Genomic DNA, 16,895 nt, shown 5'->3' with positions numbered 1-16,895 from the left:
CCCAGGTTCAAGCCATCCTCCCACCTCAGCCTCCCAAGTAGCTGGGACTACAGGTGCACACCACCATGCCCGGTTAATTTTTCTATTTTTTGTAGAGATGGGGTTTCGCCGTGTTGCCCAGGCTGGTCTCAAACTCCTGAGCTCAAATGATCCACCCACCTCAGCCTCCCAAAGTGCTGGTATTAAAGGTGTGAGCCACTGCACCCAACCTACAATTTTTACTAGTCAATTAAAAGAATTTTTAAAATAAACTTAAATGTAAATAGTCTAAGCACCCTAATTTAAAGGAAGAGACTGTCAAATTGGATTCTAAAAAATTAACAACCACCTATATGGAACCTACAAGAAACCTACTTTACATGTAAAGACTCAGCTGGGTGTGGTGGCTCACACCTATAATCCCAACACTTTGGAAGGCTGAGGCAGGCAGATCATTTGAGGTCAGGAGTTCGAGACCAGCCTGGACAATATGGTGAAACCCTGACTCTACTAAAAATACAAAAATTAGCCCGGTGTGATGGTTCACGCCTGTAGTCCTAGCTACTTGGGAGGCTGAGGTGGGAGAATTGCTTGAACCCGGGAGGCAGAGGTTGCAGTAAGCCGAGATCACACTACTGCACTCTAGCCTGGGTGAGAGAGTGAGACTATGTCTCAAAAAAAATAAATAAATATAAATATAAAGACTCCACAGTACTCTATTCCATGTGCCTCTTCCCTTGGCTGAGTTAATCTGTATCATTTTCTGTTAAAAAAATAAAAAATAAAAAAATAACCCTGAGTGGAACAGCTCTGAGTTCTGTGAACTCTCCTAGAGAATTATCAAACATGATGGTGGTCTTGGGGACCCCTGAACTCTGCAACTAGTAGGTGGCTTTAGCAAGACTACAATATACAAGATCAATATACAAAAAAACACTATTGCATTTCTATATACTATACAAGCAATGAACAATGGCAACTTGAAATTTTAAAAGTAATACCATTTATAATGGTATCAAAAATATAAAATACTTAGGAATAAATCTGATATAAGATGTGTAAGATCTACAAAGCATTGCTGAGAGAAATTAAAGAAAACCTAAACAAATTGGAGAGATACACCAATGTTTATGGATCAACGCAATCCCAGTCAAAATCTCATCAGGTGTCTGGCAGAAACTGGCACCAACCTAATTCTAAAATTCATATAGAGGAGTGTATAAAAACAAGATAAAATTCAGATGGAAATGCTAAATACCTAGAATACTCAAAATAGCTTTGATGAAAAACAAAATTTCAAGACTTACATTACCTAAGTTACCGTAATCAAAACAGCATGATAATGGCACCTAGATCAATTTGGCAGTACAAAGAGCTCAAAAACATATAGTCAACTGATTTTCAACATAGGTGTAAAGACAATTCAGTGGAAAAAAAGACAGTCTTTTTTACAAATGTGGGGACAACTAGATACCCATACGCAAAAAAACTTGGATTCCTACCTTATACTATATACAAAAAGTAAATCAAAACGGATCACAGAACTAAATATAAAATCCGAACCTATATACCATCTAGAAAAAGCGAGAGAAAATCTTGGTGACCCTGGATTAGGCAAATATTCTCAGACATGACACCAAAAGCTGGAGCTACAAAAGAGTTGCACTTCAAGATTAAGAACTTCTGCTCTTTGAAAGGTACAGTTCAGATAACGAAAAGCTACAGAGAAGTAATATATTTGCAAATCACATATCTAAGAGTTCTATCCAGAATACTTAAAGAACTCTCACGATTCAGCAATGAAAGAAAACCAACAACCCAATAAAAATATGTGGAAAAGATTTGAACAAATAAGTCATCAAAGATATATGAATGGCAAAAAATAAGCCCATGAAAATGCTCAACATCATTAGTCATTAGAGAAATGCAAATTCAAACCACAATGAGATACAACTTCATACCCACTAAGATGGTTGTAATCAAAAAGATAATACCAAGTGTTAGTGAGGATGCAGAGGAACTGGAACCCTCACACATTGCTGTTGGAGATGTAAGATGGTACAGGCACTTTAAAAACTGGCAGGTACTTGTAAATTTAGAACATTCACTTACTACGTGACTCAGCCATACTATTCCTAGATATTTACCCAAAAGAAATGAAAGCATATGTTCATACAAAGACTTGTACACTTGTACACAAACTTGAAGTTTTATCTGTAATAGCTAAAAAGTGAAAAAAAAACTCAAATGTCCATCAAAGGTGGATGGAGAAACAGATTGTGGTACATCCATACAATGGAGTACTACTTAGCAATAAAAAGGAATGAACTGTTGATAAACAGAAAAGCACAGATTATCTCAAAATTATTATGGTGAAGGCTGACGCAGGAGAATTGCTTGAACCCAGGAGGCAGTGAGCCAAGATCGTGCCACTGCACTCCAGTCTGGGCAACAGAGCAAGACTGTCTCAAAACAAAAAAATATATTATTATGGTGAATAAGAGAAGCCAGACAAAAAAGAATATATACTATGTAATTCCACTTCTAAAAAGAATCTAGAAAACATAACCTATAGTAATAGAAAGCAGATCAGCGGTGGGAGGATGGCATGAAGGAAAGAGCGTGGAATTACAAAGAAGTACAAAGCAGCTTTTGAAGTGATAGGTATGTTCACTATCTTGACTGTGGTGATGGTTTTATGGGCATGTACATACGTAAAAATTATCAAATTGTATACTTTCAATATGTGCAACTTATAATATACCTATTTATTAAATTTAAAAACTAAGAGATAAAGAAAATAGCCAAGATGTTCCTAAAGAACAAGATAGCAGACACTCACATATGCATGCACACACACACTCACATAAAGCAGCGGGGAAAGGGATAGCTTTCACAATAAATTAAGTTGGGACAAATGGATATTCCACATGAGGAAGAAAAGAAGGAATCTACCACATACTGAGCACAAAAACAATTCCAGGTGGATAATAAATCTAAATGTTAAAGGTCAAATAATAAAAGTTCTGAAACATGGGGTAGGCAAAGATTACTTAAATAAGTCACAAAAATCACTAACCATTAAGGTTAAGATTGATAAAATTGACTATATTAAAAATAAGATCTTCAGTTCATCAAAAGATACCATAAAACAAAAAGATAACCACAGAATGAGTGAAAATATCTATAATACACACAACTAACAAAGGACTGAGAATATTCAGAATATATAAAGAACTCTTACAGCTTAACAAGGGAAAGAATGACAACTTCAGAGGAAAAACACTAGAGTGGAACTGAAAGAGGAGATCCAAATGGTCAACAAACATACGTAAAAGTTGATCAATGTCACTCCTACTCAGGGAAATGTAAATGAAGCCACCATGAAACGCGACTACCTAACTACCAGACTGGCAAAATTTTAACAGTCTGGATTTAACTTGATTACCTCGCTAAGGAAAAATTAACTAATTTTTTAAAAATTTAATAGCCTGGCAAAATCAAGTGCCACCATGTAGAACAACAGGTTCATTCGGTCGTTGCTGGGACTGTAAACTGTTAAAAACAGTTTTGGAAGGTGGTTTGACATTATTTAGTGAAGGTGAAGATACCTATACCTATTACCTAGCAATTTCTAGGTACAGACCCTACAGAAATGTATGCACATATACACTGGGAAATCTAATACTCATATCAGCATAGTATTAGCCAAAAATGGAAACAACTCCAATATCAGTCATCAACTGGATATACCATGGTATATTCACATAATGGAACTCAAAATACAGTGAAAGTGAAGAAACTACAACTATACACAATGTAGTTGAATATATGAAACATCAGGTTGAGCGAAAAAAGCAAGACTCAAAAGAATACATACTGATTGCATTTACTTTAAGTTGGAAACCAGGTAAACCACAGTATGTTATTTAGTGACATAACTGGTGTTAAAACTACAAAGAGAAGCAATGAAATAACTGCTTAATAACCTCCCGAGTTTCTAGGGTGCTAGCCATGTTTTTTTTAACCTTAGCAGTTGTTACATAGGTGTTCACTCTAAGTATTTGCTAAAATGTACACCTGTTAAATGTGCTGTTCTATATTTGCTATATGGTGCTATAAAATTTTTCAAATGTAAAAAGACTATGAGATTAATGGATTCAATATTCACCTATGAAATCTGCTATTATTTTTTGAATTTATTACAAATGAAACCATAAGCTGTGTCACATTAAGTTATCATCCGACATAGCTAATAAGTAGTTAGCTCCTTATTCTACCAGTTACCAGCTATGTGGCCTTGGGCAAACTAACCTTTCTGAGCCTCAGTTTCTATAAAATGAGGTTAGAAAATAACAGTACTAATTCCAGAGTTGTGAGAAGGAAATGAGATATCTATGTAAATACTTCAAACAGAACCTGGCATATAGGAAACAATCATTATGTGTAACCATTAAATGGTACTTTAAGATGATGTTTAGATACATGCTACACATTAAGTGACCAATTTCACAGAAGCCAATGTGTTTTCATTGGTTAAAGGAGATGATGGTACCTATAACTGCAATACTAAATCATGCACAAAAGACAGTGGACATCTTTCACATCACTTACCATCCAGTGACACCTCCAATGAACAGCTGGGTTGCCACGCTATACTTTTCTGCTGAAGGTCCAGATTCCTGCCCGAACAGCTTACGCCACCATGGCTGCTTCTTAGCAAATTCCGCAAGGTCCAGTGACTCAAAATTTCCCTCAAAGTTTCCTACAAGAAGTAATACGTTAAATAAGAAAATATTTACTTTTATAATAAATCGCTACCATACCTAACTAGATTAAGAGATATTTAAAGAAACAGACATAGATGTAATAAGAAACCTCCAAATATTCTATTTTAAATAGTAAATTTATTCTAAGTTGCAATTTTGGAAAATCAGACTAAAATCAGCAAACACTAATGTCTACATTAGAGGGAAAAACCTAGAAAATCTAGAATTAGTCCTCTAGTTTGTCCTCTCAAATTTAAAAATAACAAAAAAGGCTGGGCGCGGTGGCTCATGCCTGTAATCCCAGTGCTTTGGGAGGCCGAGGTAGGCGAATCACCTGAGGTCAGGAGATCGAAACCAGTCTGGCCAAAATGGCAAAACCCCATCTCTACTACAAATACAAAAATTAGCCAGGCGTGGTGGCAGGCACCTGTAATCCCAGCTACTCAGGAGGCTAAGGCACAAGAATTGCTTGAACCCAGGAAGCAAAGGTTGCAGTGAGCCGAGATAGTGCTGCTGCACTCCAGCCTGGGCAACAGAGCAAGACTCCATCTCAAATAAATAAATAAATCCAAAAAGACCTACAAAAAACTGCCAGTAATGCATCCCAAATGAAACAAATTTGCCCCTTCTCTTCAGAAGTAACTCAATGCTATTCAGTAATCCACAAATTTTCTAAGTACTATGTGGATCTCCTGTGATAATGAAGATGAGAGGTAATGTTTAATTGAGCTCTTACTATTTACCAGGCAATGTGCTAAACATTAATCATGTACATCTAATTAAATCCACAGAATAAGGTAGGTACTACTTATTAACTCAATTTTATAATTAAGAAATGAAGGCCAGGCACGGTGGCTCACGCCTGTAATCCCAGCATTCTGGGAGGCCGGAGGCAGGCGGATCACCTGAGGTCAGGAGTTCAAGACCAGCCTGACCAGCATGGAAAAACCCCATCTCTACTAAAAATACAAAATTAGCCGGGGGTGGTGGCACATGCCTGTAATCCTAGCTACTTGGGAGGCTGAGGCAGGAGAATCACTTGAACCTGAGGGGCGGAGGTTGCAGTGAGCTAAGATCGCACCATTGCACTCTAGCCTGGGCAACAAGAATGAGGAGACTCCATTCCAAAAAAAAAAAAAGGAAGGCACCGGGCATGGTGGCTCACGCCTATAATCCCAACACCTTGGGAGGCCAAGGCAGGCAGATCACCTGAGGTCAGGAGTTTGAGGCCAGCCTGGCCAACATGGTGAAACCTCGTCTCTACTAAAACTACAAAAATTAGCTGGGCATGGTGGCATGCGCCTGTAATCACAGCTACTTGGGAGGCTGAGGCAGGAGAATCACTGGAACCGGGGAAGTGGAGGTGGCAGTGAGCCGAGATTGCGCCATCTCACCCCAGCCTGGGCAACAAGAGTGAAACTCCGTCTCAGAAAAAAAAAATGAAATGAAGGTTCCAAAGTTAAGTGATTTGCCCAAGCATGGAGAAAGAATTAACAAAATGTCAATCCCTTTCTCTGTGGGAAGATAATGTCAGGCTCCCCTACTACACCTAGCCCTGTTTCCCTGGAAACACACCGCACTAAGAAATGTCTGATATGAAATGTCAGCAATGTACCATTCAAAGCTGTTTACTGTAAAATTGACCTCAAATGATCAACTTCATCTGGCATGGAGTGTGTAGAATCTTTTCACACATAATGTAATAAACAATAGAAAATTACTACTACCCATGCAAAGGCAAAGCCATATAAAGGAAACAAAATTTGTTTAAATAAAAGAAATAGAAGCAGGCCAGGCACGGTGGCTCACGCCTGTATCCCAGCACTTTGGAAAGCCCGGGGGACGGATCACTTGAAGTCTGGAGTTCAAGACCAGCCTGGCCAACATGGTGAAACCCTGTTCCTACTAAAAATACAAAAATTAGCTGGGCGTGGTGGCATGCGCCTGTAGTCCCAGCTACTCGGGAGGCTGGGACAGGAAAATCACTTGAACACGGGTAGCAAAGGTTGCAGTGAGCCAAGATCGCACCACTGCACTCCAGCCTGGGTGACACAGCGAGACTCAGTCTCAAAAAGAAAAAAGAAAAAGAAACAGAAACAGAACCAGTGATGATCAAGATGCTGAAGTAAGCAAATAACAATGATCAAAAACTGCTCAAAAGATTAAACATATATGTAATTGGAGTTCCAGAAGATTAGAAAGAATGGGATAGAAGTAATATTCAAAGAGGTACACAAAAGTTATTCAGGCCGACAAGAAATGATGCCACATGGAAGTATGGAAATGCAGAAACGAATGAGACACTGGAATGGGCAAATAGGTGGATAAATCTAAATGAATACTTACTGTACAAAATAATAATTACAGAAATTTTATACTTCAAAATCAAAGAAAAAAAACAGAATAAAAAGTAGAAAATAGGGGCTGGGCATGGTGGCTCATGCCTGTAATCCCAGCACTTTGGGAGGCCGAGGCGGGTGGATCATGTGAGGTCAGGAGTTCGAGACCACCCTGGCCAACATGGTAAAACCCCATCTCTACTAAAAATACCAAAAATTAGCCGGGCATAGTGGCGGGCGCCTGTAATCCCAGCTACTCAGGAGGCTGAGATGGGAGAATTGCTTGAACCCGGGAGGCGGAGGTTGCAGTGAGCTGAGATCAGGCCATTGCCCATTTTCCTGGGCAACAAGAGCAAAACTCCATCTCAAAAAAAAAAAAAAGTAGAAAATAGGAATAGAAGGGAATTTCTTCAATCTGATATAGGACATCTATGAAAAATATACAACTAACATCATACTTAATGGTGAAATATGGAACACTTTTCTTTCCCTAAAATCTATTCAACTGTTTTTTGTTTTGTTTTGAGACAGGGTCTCACTCTATCACCCACATCGGAGTGCAGTGGCACTATCACAGATTACTGCAACTTCAAACTTCTGGGCTCAAGCAATCCTCCCACCTCAGCCTCCCCAGTAGCTGGACTATAGCTGTGCACCACTGTGACCAACTGATTTTTTTTTTTTTTTTTTTTTTTTTTGTAGACAGGAGGTCTCACTTTGTTGCCTAGGCTGGTCTGGAACTCCTGGCCCCAAGTGATCCTCCCTCCTTAGCTTCCCAAAGTGCTGGCATTACAGGTGTGAGCCACCTCGCCCAGCACTGTACTGGAGTTCCTAGCCAGTGCAAAAAAAGAAAAGAAATAAAAGTCAAAGAGATTGGAAAGGAGGTACAATAATAATTCTGTCTTCATTGGCAGATAATATAACGGTGTATATAGAAAACCCAGAAAAATCTACAAAAAGGTACCAGAAGCAAGGTCACACATTATAAGACCAATATTAAATAGTCATTTGAATTTTTATGTAATAGAAATGATGAACTGGAAAACAAAATAATTTTAATTGCAAAAATTATATTGTAGTAAATTCAATGAAAGATGCACAAGACCTGTTCACTGTAAACTAGAAAACACTGCAAACTACAAAACACTGCAAAGAAACTGAAGATGACCTAAAATAACAGTGATATACTGTTTATGTTTTGCAAGACTCGATATTTTTAAGATGTTCATTCTCTCCATATATTGACCTATATATTCAATACAATCTCAATTAAAAAGTAGGTTTTTTCTTTTTCTTTTTTTTTTTTTTTGTTTTTGAGATGGAGTTTTGCTCTTTTTGCCCAGGCTGGAGTGCAATGGCGCAATCTCGGCTCACCGCAACCTCCTCCTCCCAGGTTCAAGTGATTCTCCTGCCTCAGCCTCCCAAGTAGCTGGGATTACAGGCATGCACCACCACGCCTGGCTAATTTTTTGTATTTTTAGTAGAGACGGGGTTTCTCCATGTTGGTCAGGCTGGTCTCAAAATCCCGACCTCAGGTGATCCGCCTGCCTCAGCCTCCCAAAGTGCTGGGATTACAGGCGTGAGCCACCACGCCTGGCCAAAAAGTAGGTTTTTATGTAATTGACAAACTGGTTCTAAAATTCATATGAAGATACAAAAAAAACCAGCAGTGTTCCAGTTACTTTGGCTGTACTACAAATTACTCCAAAACTTCATGAAGCAAAACAATCATATATTATGCTCTCAGATTTTGTGGATCAGGAATTCAGCCACAGCACTGTGGTTTGTCTTTGTTTCATGTCTGAGGCTTTAGCCAGAAGACTTACAGGCTGGGTCTGAAGACTCTACACTCACACAGATAGATAGGCTGCTACTCTATGTGAGTCAGTCTAGGCTTCCTTACAGCATAGGAGCTGAGTTCAGGAGGTGAAAGTCCCAAGAAAAGGAAAGAGCAAATGCAGTGTTACTTCCACTGCATTCTGTAGGAACAGGCAGTCAGTCACAAACTCCCATCCAGATTCATGAAGAGGGAATACAGATCCCACCCCTGGGTGGGAGGAGTGTCAAAGTCACTAGGAAAAAGACCATAAGGAACGGTAAATATTGCTGCAATCAGGAAAATACAAACTGCCACAATAATCCTGGGGGCGGGGGCGGGCAAGAGAAAGAGGAGGGTTCAAGGAATTTCAAGGCTTATTATAAAGCTACAGTATAATATACAACTATCTTAATTTCAAGACTTATAAAGCAATGACATTCAACACTGTCAAACTGACCCAAGGATACCCAAATATAGCAATAGAAGAGAATCCAGAATCCAGAAATAGATCCACACATATAGTCATTTGATTTTTAATAACACAGCACCAAGGTAATTCAATGAAGGAAACAACAAATGATGTTAGAACTACTATATATTTGTGTTTCAAAAAAAACTACTCTCAACCTCTACCTTAAACCATACACAAAATATAATTCAAGAATTCATTCAGGATACATCACAGATGCCCATTTAGCAGAACAAAATATGGATGTCTGAGTACCTGGGTACTCCATGGCCTCTCAAGTAGTTAAATAATTTATTTTTCTAATGTAACAACAAAACATTACAGTTTTGTTTTAACGTAATTTGACCAAGCCCCTTAGATCAACAGGTGGCTCCATTGGGGATGCAGTGAGCTATGATTGTGCCACTGTGCTGTAGCCTGAATGACAGATCTAGTCCCTAAAAAAGGGAGTAGGGGGGAAGGTAGATTAAATGCGAGACATTTGGTCAGTCATTGGTCAAACACTGCTAAGCACTATGATAGACAAAAGTCAGCCAATAGCTACGTTTATGAGCTCACAAAATCAATGATCACAGTTATTATGTGATCATCACTGTGATAACAATTGAAATTCATCTTAACCTCAAAATTTCTCACAACAATTTCCTAGGTGCAAATACCTGATCAACCTATAAGAGCAGTCTGCTCTTATAAAAGTCAATAAGAGCAGTCTGCTCTGCAGGAAAATACATAATTATCACATTGCACATTCCACCTTCCCAGAGTCATCTAAAATTTAGTGGTGTGCTGGTAAAATGCTTAACAGTCGGCTTTAGGCAAGGGCTGATTTGCAGTGTAGCCAATTTCCATTGTGTATTCATTCATCGTGAGCGTGACATTATTGAATTGTGACACTACTGAACCCAGAGTTGGGAAGAGATGCACAGTAGAGCACCATAGTATAGTATCTCCTCCACAAAGATACAATAGATGTATAAATAACCTCAAAAGTAAAACATGGTAAATAATAAAAGTGATGAGTTTTTAGTATTTTCACTGCCTTTGTTTTTAACATAATTTACGTAATTTTACGTTTATATGATTGAGTTTTCAATGATGGCTGTTTAGCAATGGGATCCTGTGAGTCAGTACTAAATTAAATACAACCTAAACATTCAAAATAGGGTAAGAAGCATAACTTAAAGACGCGCTCCACTGCGAATTACACGGAATATCTGACTATGCCGACTAAACAGGCTATTCCTAAGTACCATCCCATATGTGCTAGTTTTTCAAAACCAACAATAAAGCAGTTGGGGAGGTGCCTTGTACACAGAATGACGCCACGAGGCATTTGAGATGAACGTCCAAAGGGACAAAGAAGCCAGACCGCTTCCGAGAACAGGGACAGAATGTCTTTGGGCTTCTGCTGCCGGGGGCGGCGCCGGAAGGCTGGGTGAGCTCCACTGGAGACGACGCCCCGGGGTGGTTAGGCCCCAGACACGCGCGTGACCTTGACCGGACCCTGGGAGCGGCTGAGCCAGGGACGAGCCCCGAGCGCCCTCCCTGTCCCCGCGCCGCTTGGACTCCCCGGGGAGCTCGGTCGCGACTGGCGGGCGCTGAGCCCTTCCCCTTCCGGAGCCCAGGAAGGCGGCTCCCCGCGGCGCCGGCCGCGCGCGCGCCCGCCCTTACCTTGACTGGACGCGGCCATTTCGGTGAGCTTGTCTCGCGAGGACACACGTAGCGGATCTGCGCGGTAGGCCGCGGAGTGGCGCGCAGTTGTCGCCACCACTTGGCTTCCGGCACGTGGGGCAGATGTTTCCATTCCCACGGCGGCAGCGGAAGAGGGCGGGCCGCGCCCGCCGCGGCTGCTTGCAGTCTCCGCAAGCGGCTACATCACAGAGCTCAGCGTGCGGTGTCACAGGCCTCCGCAGCCCCGCCCAACAGATGCACCGAGATGCGCGTGCGCAGAAAGCGTCCCGGGGGTGAGGCTCCCTCCCTCACTCTCCCTCTACTCCCCCCCCAACTCTTCCTCACTTTCCCCCCTCCACCCACTGCGGCCGTCCGGGCTCGCTCGCTAAGTACCTGGAGGCGAGCTCCTGACGCGACTGCGACTCAATCGTCGCCTGGTGAAGAATATTTTACCTATGACTCACTGAAAATAAAGACGGCTGAGTGACCGTGTTTGTTCATGTAAACACTGAACAAATATTTATCGGCTTCTGCGATGTGTCCTACTCTTTTAGTGGAGGAAGACACATTTTATTTATGTATTTAATTTTACATGCGAGTTATATTTAATACAACTCACTTCAAAATATACCTTCAACAGAAAATCCAGCAACAGTTTCTATTATGTTAGTTAAAACAGCCAGTCTTTTCCTTTACTTTTAAAAATTATTCATAAATGTAATTAGTGAATTATAATAAACATTGACATCTGATCCACTGCTTTAGGAGTGACACAAATGAAGTAACTCAAGCTATTTTCTTTATAATAATTGTGCTATTGTTTTCTTTTTCTTTTCAATTATACTGCTTAATATAGGATTTTGTGGCACCATAGGAGTTGAGTAAAAATAAAAGGAATAAAAATATACCTTATCTGGCCGGGCGCAGTGGCTGACGCCTGTAATTTCAGCACTTTGGGAGGCTGAGGCGGGCGGATCACGAGGTCAGGAGATCGAGGCCATCCTGGCTAACATGGTGAAACCCCGTCTCTACTAAAAATACAAAAAATTAGCCGGGCGTGGTGGCGGCCGCCTGTAGTCCCAGCTACTGGGGAGGCTGAGGCAGGAGAATGGCGTGAACCCAGGAGGTGGAGCTTGCAGTGAGCCGAGATCATGACACTGCACTCCAGCCTGGGCGACAGAGTGAGACTCCGTCTCCAAAAAAAAAATAAATAAATACGTTATCTATGAAGATTTCCAATTTGATTTCTATTTATCACAAATGGCCACAGTACTCTTTTGTACTTTACCACATACCATATTGTATGCTGTAATTATTTGTGAATATGTAATTGATAATATTATAGGTTTTAGAGAATCCTTGAAAACATGAAAATTTGGTAATGGGGTCTATTTTGATTATTTATTTATTTATTTATTTTATTTTTGAGACAGAGTCTCGCTCTTGTTGCCTAGGCTGGAGTGCAATGGCGCGATCTCGGCTCACTGCAAGCTCCACCTCCTGGGTTCAAGGGATTCTCCTGCCTCATCCCCATCCCAGTTAGTCAACTTTATTCCAAAAAACTTGGTGTTCCAAATTTTTCCTTCTCAAAGCCCACAGATCCAAAATTCATCAGCAGTTCCCACAAACGTTACCCTCACAATGAATCCAGCCATTTTTCACCCTCTCCAGTGGTACCATCATAGCCCAAGCCACCACCATTTCTCACCCCCGGTTAACAGGCCACCCTCCTTCTACCCTTATCCTGCTAGAGTTTGTTTTATCTACAGTGATCAGAAAGATCAGCCTAAAAGATAATTCTGATCACCACCCTCCTCTACTCACAACCCGGCCATGTCTCCCCATTGCCCTCAGTGTAGAAGTCAATGTCCCTTTGCTGAAATGCAACCTTAGTGAAACTTTCCATGACTAACCTCCTTTAAAATTGCAACCTGGTCCACCCTTACTCCCCCTTACCCCACTTCTCTTTTTTGCACAGCACTTATTTTACCTTCTAACATACTGTATAATGTACTCATGTATTGTAATTATGGCCTATCATCCCTCTTTCAGTTGCTTATATTTTTCATCAATGTGTACCCAGTGCCTAGGACAATGTCTGTCTAGGACAAATGGGTAGTTATGTGGCTGTAGGCAAGCCAATTAACCGCTCTGTACCTCAGTTACTTTATCTGTATCCACTTTGCAGTGTTGTCATGAGGATTAAATCAGATAGCCTATGTGGAGCACCTGGCAGTGAATTTGTCACCCTGTACTGTAACTGTCTCTACTGTTCTGTCTCCTCCATTGGACTGTCATTCCCAGGGGGTTGGGAACTGGGATTTCTTCATTTCTGAGGCATAGAAGTGTAGCATAGTGGTTAGGAGCATGACTTCTGGAGCCAGAGTACATAGGTTTGAATGCTACCACTCACAAGCTGTGTGGCCATAGAGAAGTTGCCTAACCTCTCCGTGCTTCAGTTTCATCACCCGTAAAATGAAGGTGAGAATAGTACCTGTATTTAAAAGCACCTAGAACAGTTCCTGGCATATAGTGTCAGCTGTCATCTCTGCATCCTCGTACCTGTCAGAGAGGAGTGTTTATCAAAGGGGATTCTTGCTGCCTGTTTCCAAACCAGTCAACAATATACCAATTGCTCCCTAACACATTCTTGTTTGTGCAGAACTGAGCTCAATGATAACATTTTTATAGCAACCCTGATCAAGTTTCTTCTCATAATCTCTTACACTTTGAGGCCCCTGCAGGGGCCCTCACTCTCCCTAATACACATTAACCTGAGTAGGGTGTTTGAGCTCACCATGGCTACATTCTGATGTAAAGAGATATATCCTATACCTGGGCCAAATGTAAACAACCTGGAAAAGTGTTAGGTTAAAAACAAAACAAAATAAATAAATGAATAAATGCCAGGTGGTTATGAGTGCTATTGAGAAAAATGAAGCCAAGAGGGATATCAGTGATGCAGGTGGGGGTAAAGAGCTTACAACATAAATGTGGTGTTCCATATTTAAACCTCATTCAACAGGGAAGATTTGAGCTGAAATGTGAAGGAGCTGTGGAAGTGGAACTATGTGGAAATCTGGGGGAAAGGTGTTTTGGGTAAAAGAAATAGCAAGTGTTGAGGTCCAGAGAGTGTGCTTGATATTTTAGGGAAGAGTAAGGAGACCAGTATAACCAGAGTGAGATGAGACTACAGAGGTCAGGAGAAAGGGCAGACCATGTGGGATGCTCTAGGACCTAGGCCATGGTAAAGATGTAGGGTTTTACCCTGATGGAGGTCAGAAGCCATTGGAGGATTCTGAGAAGAGGAGTGACAGGACTTGCTTTATAGTTTTAAATTATAACTATAAATTATAGTTTTTAAAACAATAGTTGCCTAACCTCATGTTATATGTAAAACTACAGTTTTAAAAACTATAAATTCCTCACACTGGCAGCAGTATGAGGGGCAAGGGCAAAAGCAGAGAGACTAACAGGTTGCTGGTTACTCTTGCTAGTGCAAGTGAATTCTAGAATCTTCGACAACATCCAGAACTTCTCTTGCTGGTGCCACTCAGGAAGAGGGCTGGAGTAGGCTAGGAATAGGAGCACAAATTAAAGCTCCTGTTCACTTTGACTTCTCCATCCTTCTCCTCCTTTCCTTAAAGGTTCTGATTAAAACAGACTTCTTATGCCCCTACTGCTCTCAGAAGTGAATGGGTTAAGTTTAGCAGCCTCCCTTTTGCTACTTCAGTTCTTCCTGTGGCTACTTCCCACTGATAAAAAGGAAGCAATCCTATCGGTTACTGCTTAGTGCTAAGCACATCCAGTGGGTAAAGTTCCTTAAAATGCTCTGCAAAGAAATTGGGACTTATCATTAAATCAAAAATTTTACTTTTTTCCCCTCCTGGGAGCTAAAGATATTTTAGAGAAGAATTAACCTTTTGCTTCTCCAGTTGAACGTTTATAGCAGTAAGTCATGCAAATAGAGCTCTCCAGCTGCTTCTTTCTGTGCCTTTTGCAATTCTGCTTTAGTGCCACCAGAAGATACTACCTGGGTGCAGTGGAACTGTCATGGGACTATATGCAAAGTGATCTCGGTGAGCTGCCTGTGGACACAAGGTAAAGGCATGTCCTGTAGGGTCTGATCGGGGCCAGGATTGTGGGGATGTAAGTCTGCTTGGAGGAAGGTGCAGACATCGAGTTAGGATGGTTGTGATGCTACCTGGGCCCCAAAGAAACATTTCTGGGTAAGGTGTGCACACATCTGTGTTATTAGCAGAAATGCTAACTGCCAATTCTTTTCATAGGTCTGACCTATTTGTTGATATTTTGTTCTGTTTTGTCCATTGCTTCTCTTTGTCACATGCTGCTCCTCCAGAATCTAGAGACTGGAGTAGAGGGAGGGTGAAGGGACAAAGACAAAACTTCCCTCCGCCTGCCCAAGCTTCCATAGAGAGAATCAAGGCAATGAAATCCAATCAATATCACACACAAGTTTCATGTCTGGTTCTCTTGTGTGTACATGTGATGTGTGTTTTTATAATATCTTTTCCTACTTTGGGTGTAAGGATAATATGAGCCTTGAGTTCAGAAGCTTTTCATGTTTTGGGGGTTCTGGTGCACTTAGGCAGAGTATTAAATAGCTTTATCAATATTGTGTATGGTCATCAGATGATTCAGATTTTTCTACCTCTTCTTCAGTAAATATTGGTATATTTTGGTCTATATTTTGGTCCATATTTTCATAGAAAGCAATCTGCTATCCCTAGATTTGATAATGTATTGGTATCAAGTTATGTAAGAGTCTCCTGTGATTTTGTTAAACTGTTCTGTGTCTGTAGATATATTTCCTTTTTCATTCCTTATGTTGTATATGTTCTCTTCCTGTCTTTTAAAAATAATATTTCCAGGAGTTTTCTTGATTTTATTGCTCTTGTCAAGAATTTTCTTTTGGTTTGATTTGTCAATCTCTTTTTTCTTTCTGTTGCATCAGTTTCTGCTTCTACTTTCATTGATTCATTCCTTCCTTCTAATTTCCTTTGGTTCATTTTGTTGTTAGATTTTTGCTTATTGAGTTGAATGCTGAAATCATTTATTTTATATTTTGTTTTGTCTTCTTTAAATGTGTATTATAAAGATTTAAATATAATACATAGATTGTGGCTATGTAAACATTAAATGTGGTCATGTTGTACATACTTTATAGTCTTTTTGGTTCTTTCTGTTTGGCTCCCCACCCTCTTTCCACATCAGTCCCCTTCTCCCCCACCTCAACTAGGTAACCCCAGTACGATAATATATATTCACATACACATAAACATACACAAAGGTTTTCTTGGACATTGTTTGTTTTATAAAATTGGGACATTATACACACATTTCTCACTCATTAACACGTACTAGAACTCTAAGTCAATTGGTATAGCTTTAATTCATTATTGTGTTGGCTATACAAGATTCTATGTATTCTATGGTATGGCTGTATCATAATTTAGTCAATATGTTCACTTTATTCCAGTTTTTGGCTACTATATCTTATATCATTACATACTGGTGCTTTTACTTCTGTTGAACAAATTTGCAAGAGGAATATTAATGGAACGAAGGGAATGTTTCCTTCTAAGTTTTAATTTCCAAAGAGGCCAGAACTTTTCAAACATTTCTACCATCGAAGTATGAAAATGGCCTTCTGTCTGCATTCACATAGCGATAAGTTTTATCCTGTTCTTAAAATTTGCCAATTTTACAGGTGTAGAGTGATATTGCATCATTACTTTCATTGTGTTATTTTTATTTCTAATAAGTTGAGCATCTTTTTAAATGCTTGTTGGCTATTGGATTTATTTGGGGGATTTAATTAGTCATAT

The 16,895-nt window shown here is 40.2% G+C and overlaps 2 protein-coding genes across 3 annotated transcripts in view; one reads left to right on the top strand and one right to left on the bottom strand.

Moving 5' to 3' along the window:
• Window positions 1–11,333, bottom strand: part of FUNDC2 (FUN14 domain containing 2) — a 31,533-nt gene extending 20,200 nt beyond the window's left edge. The window contains exons 1-2 of the mRNA XM_054471990.2: window positions 11,047–11,333; window positions 4,594–4,744 (exon numbers count right to left, since the gene is read on the bottom strand). Coding sequence (XP_054327965.1) covers window positions 4,594–4,744; window positions 11,047–11,179 — 284 coding nt within the window. The 5' untranslated portion in view covers window positions 11,180–11,333. The remainder of the gene's footprint in view (window positions 1–4,593; window positions 4,745–11,046) is intronic.
• The window catches only part of F8 (coagulation factor VIII), a 222,926-nt gene continuing 217,095 nt past the window's right edge, over window positions 11,065–16,895 (top strand). Inside the window, exon 1 of one of the 2 annotated variants that reach the window (XM_054471985.1) lies at window positions 11,065–11,339. In XM_054471985.1, coding sequence (XP_054327960.1) covers window positions 11,170–11,339 — 170 coding nt within the window. In that variant the 5' untranslated portion in view covers window positions 11,065–11,169. Of the gene's footprint in view, window positions 11,340–14,603; window positions 15,148–16,895 lie in introns of those variants that run through there. The other variant, XM_054471986.1, reaches the window with a different exon arrangement.

This window comes from Pongo pygmaeus, chromosome X (genome assembly GCF_028885625.2).
Source record: "Pongo pygmaeus isolate AG05252 chromosome X, NHGRI_mPonPyg2-v2.0_pri, whole genome shotgun sequence".
Lineage (NCBI taxonomy): Eukaryota > Metazoa > Chordata > Mammalia > Primates > Hominidae > Pongo > Pongo pygmaeus.
Note: the sequence above shows the minus strand (reverse complement) of the source record. Positions and strands in the feature narration are given on the sequence as shown.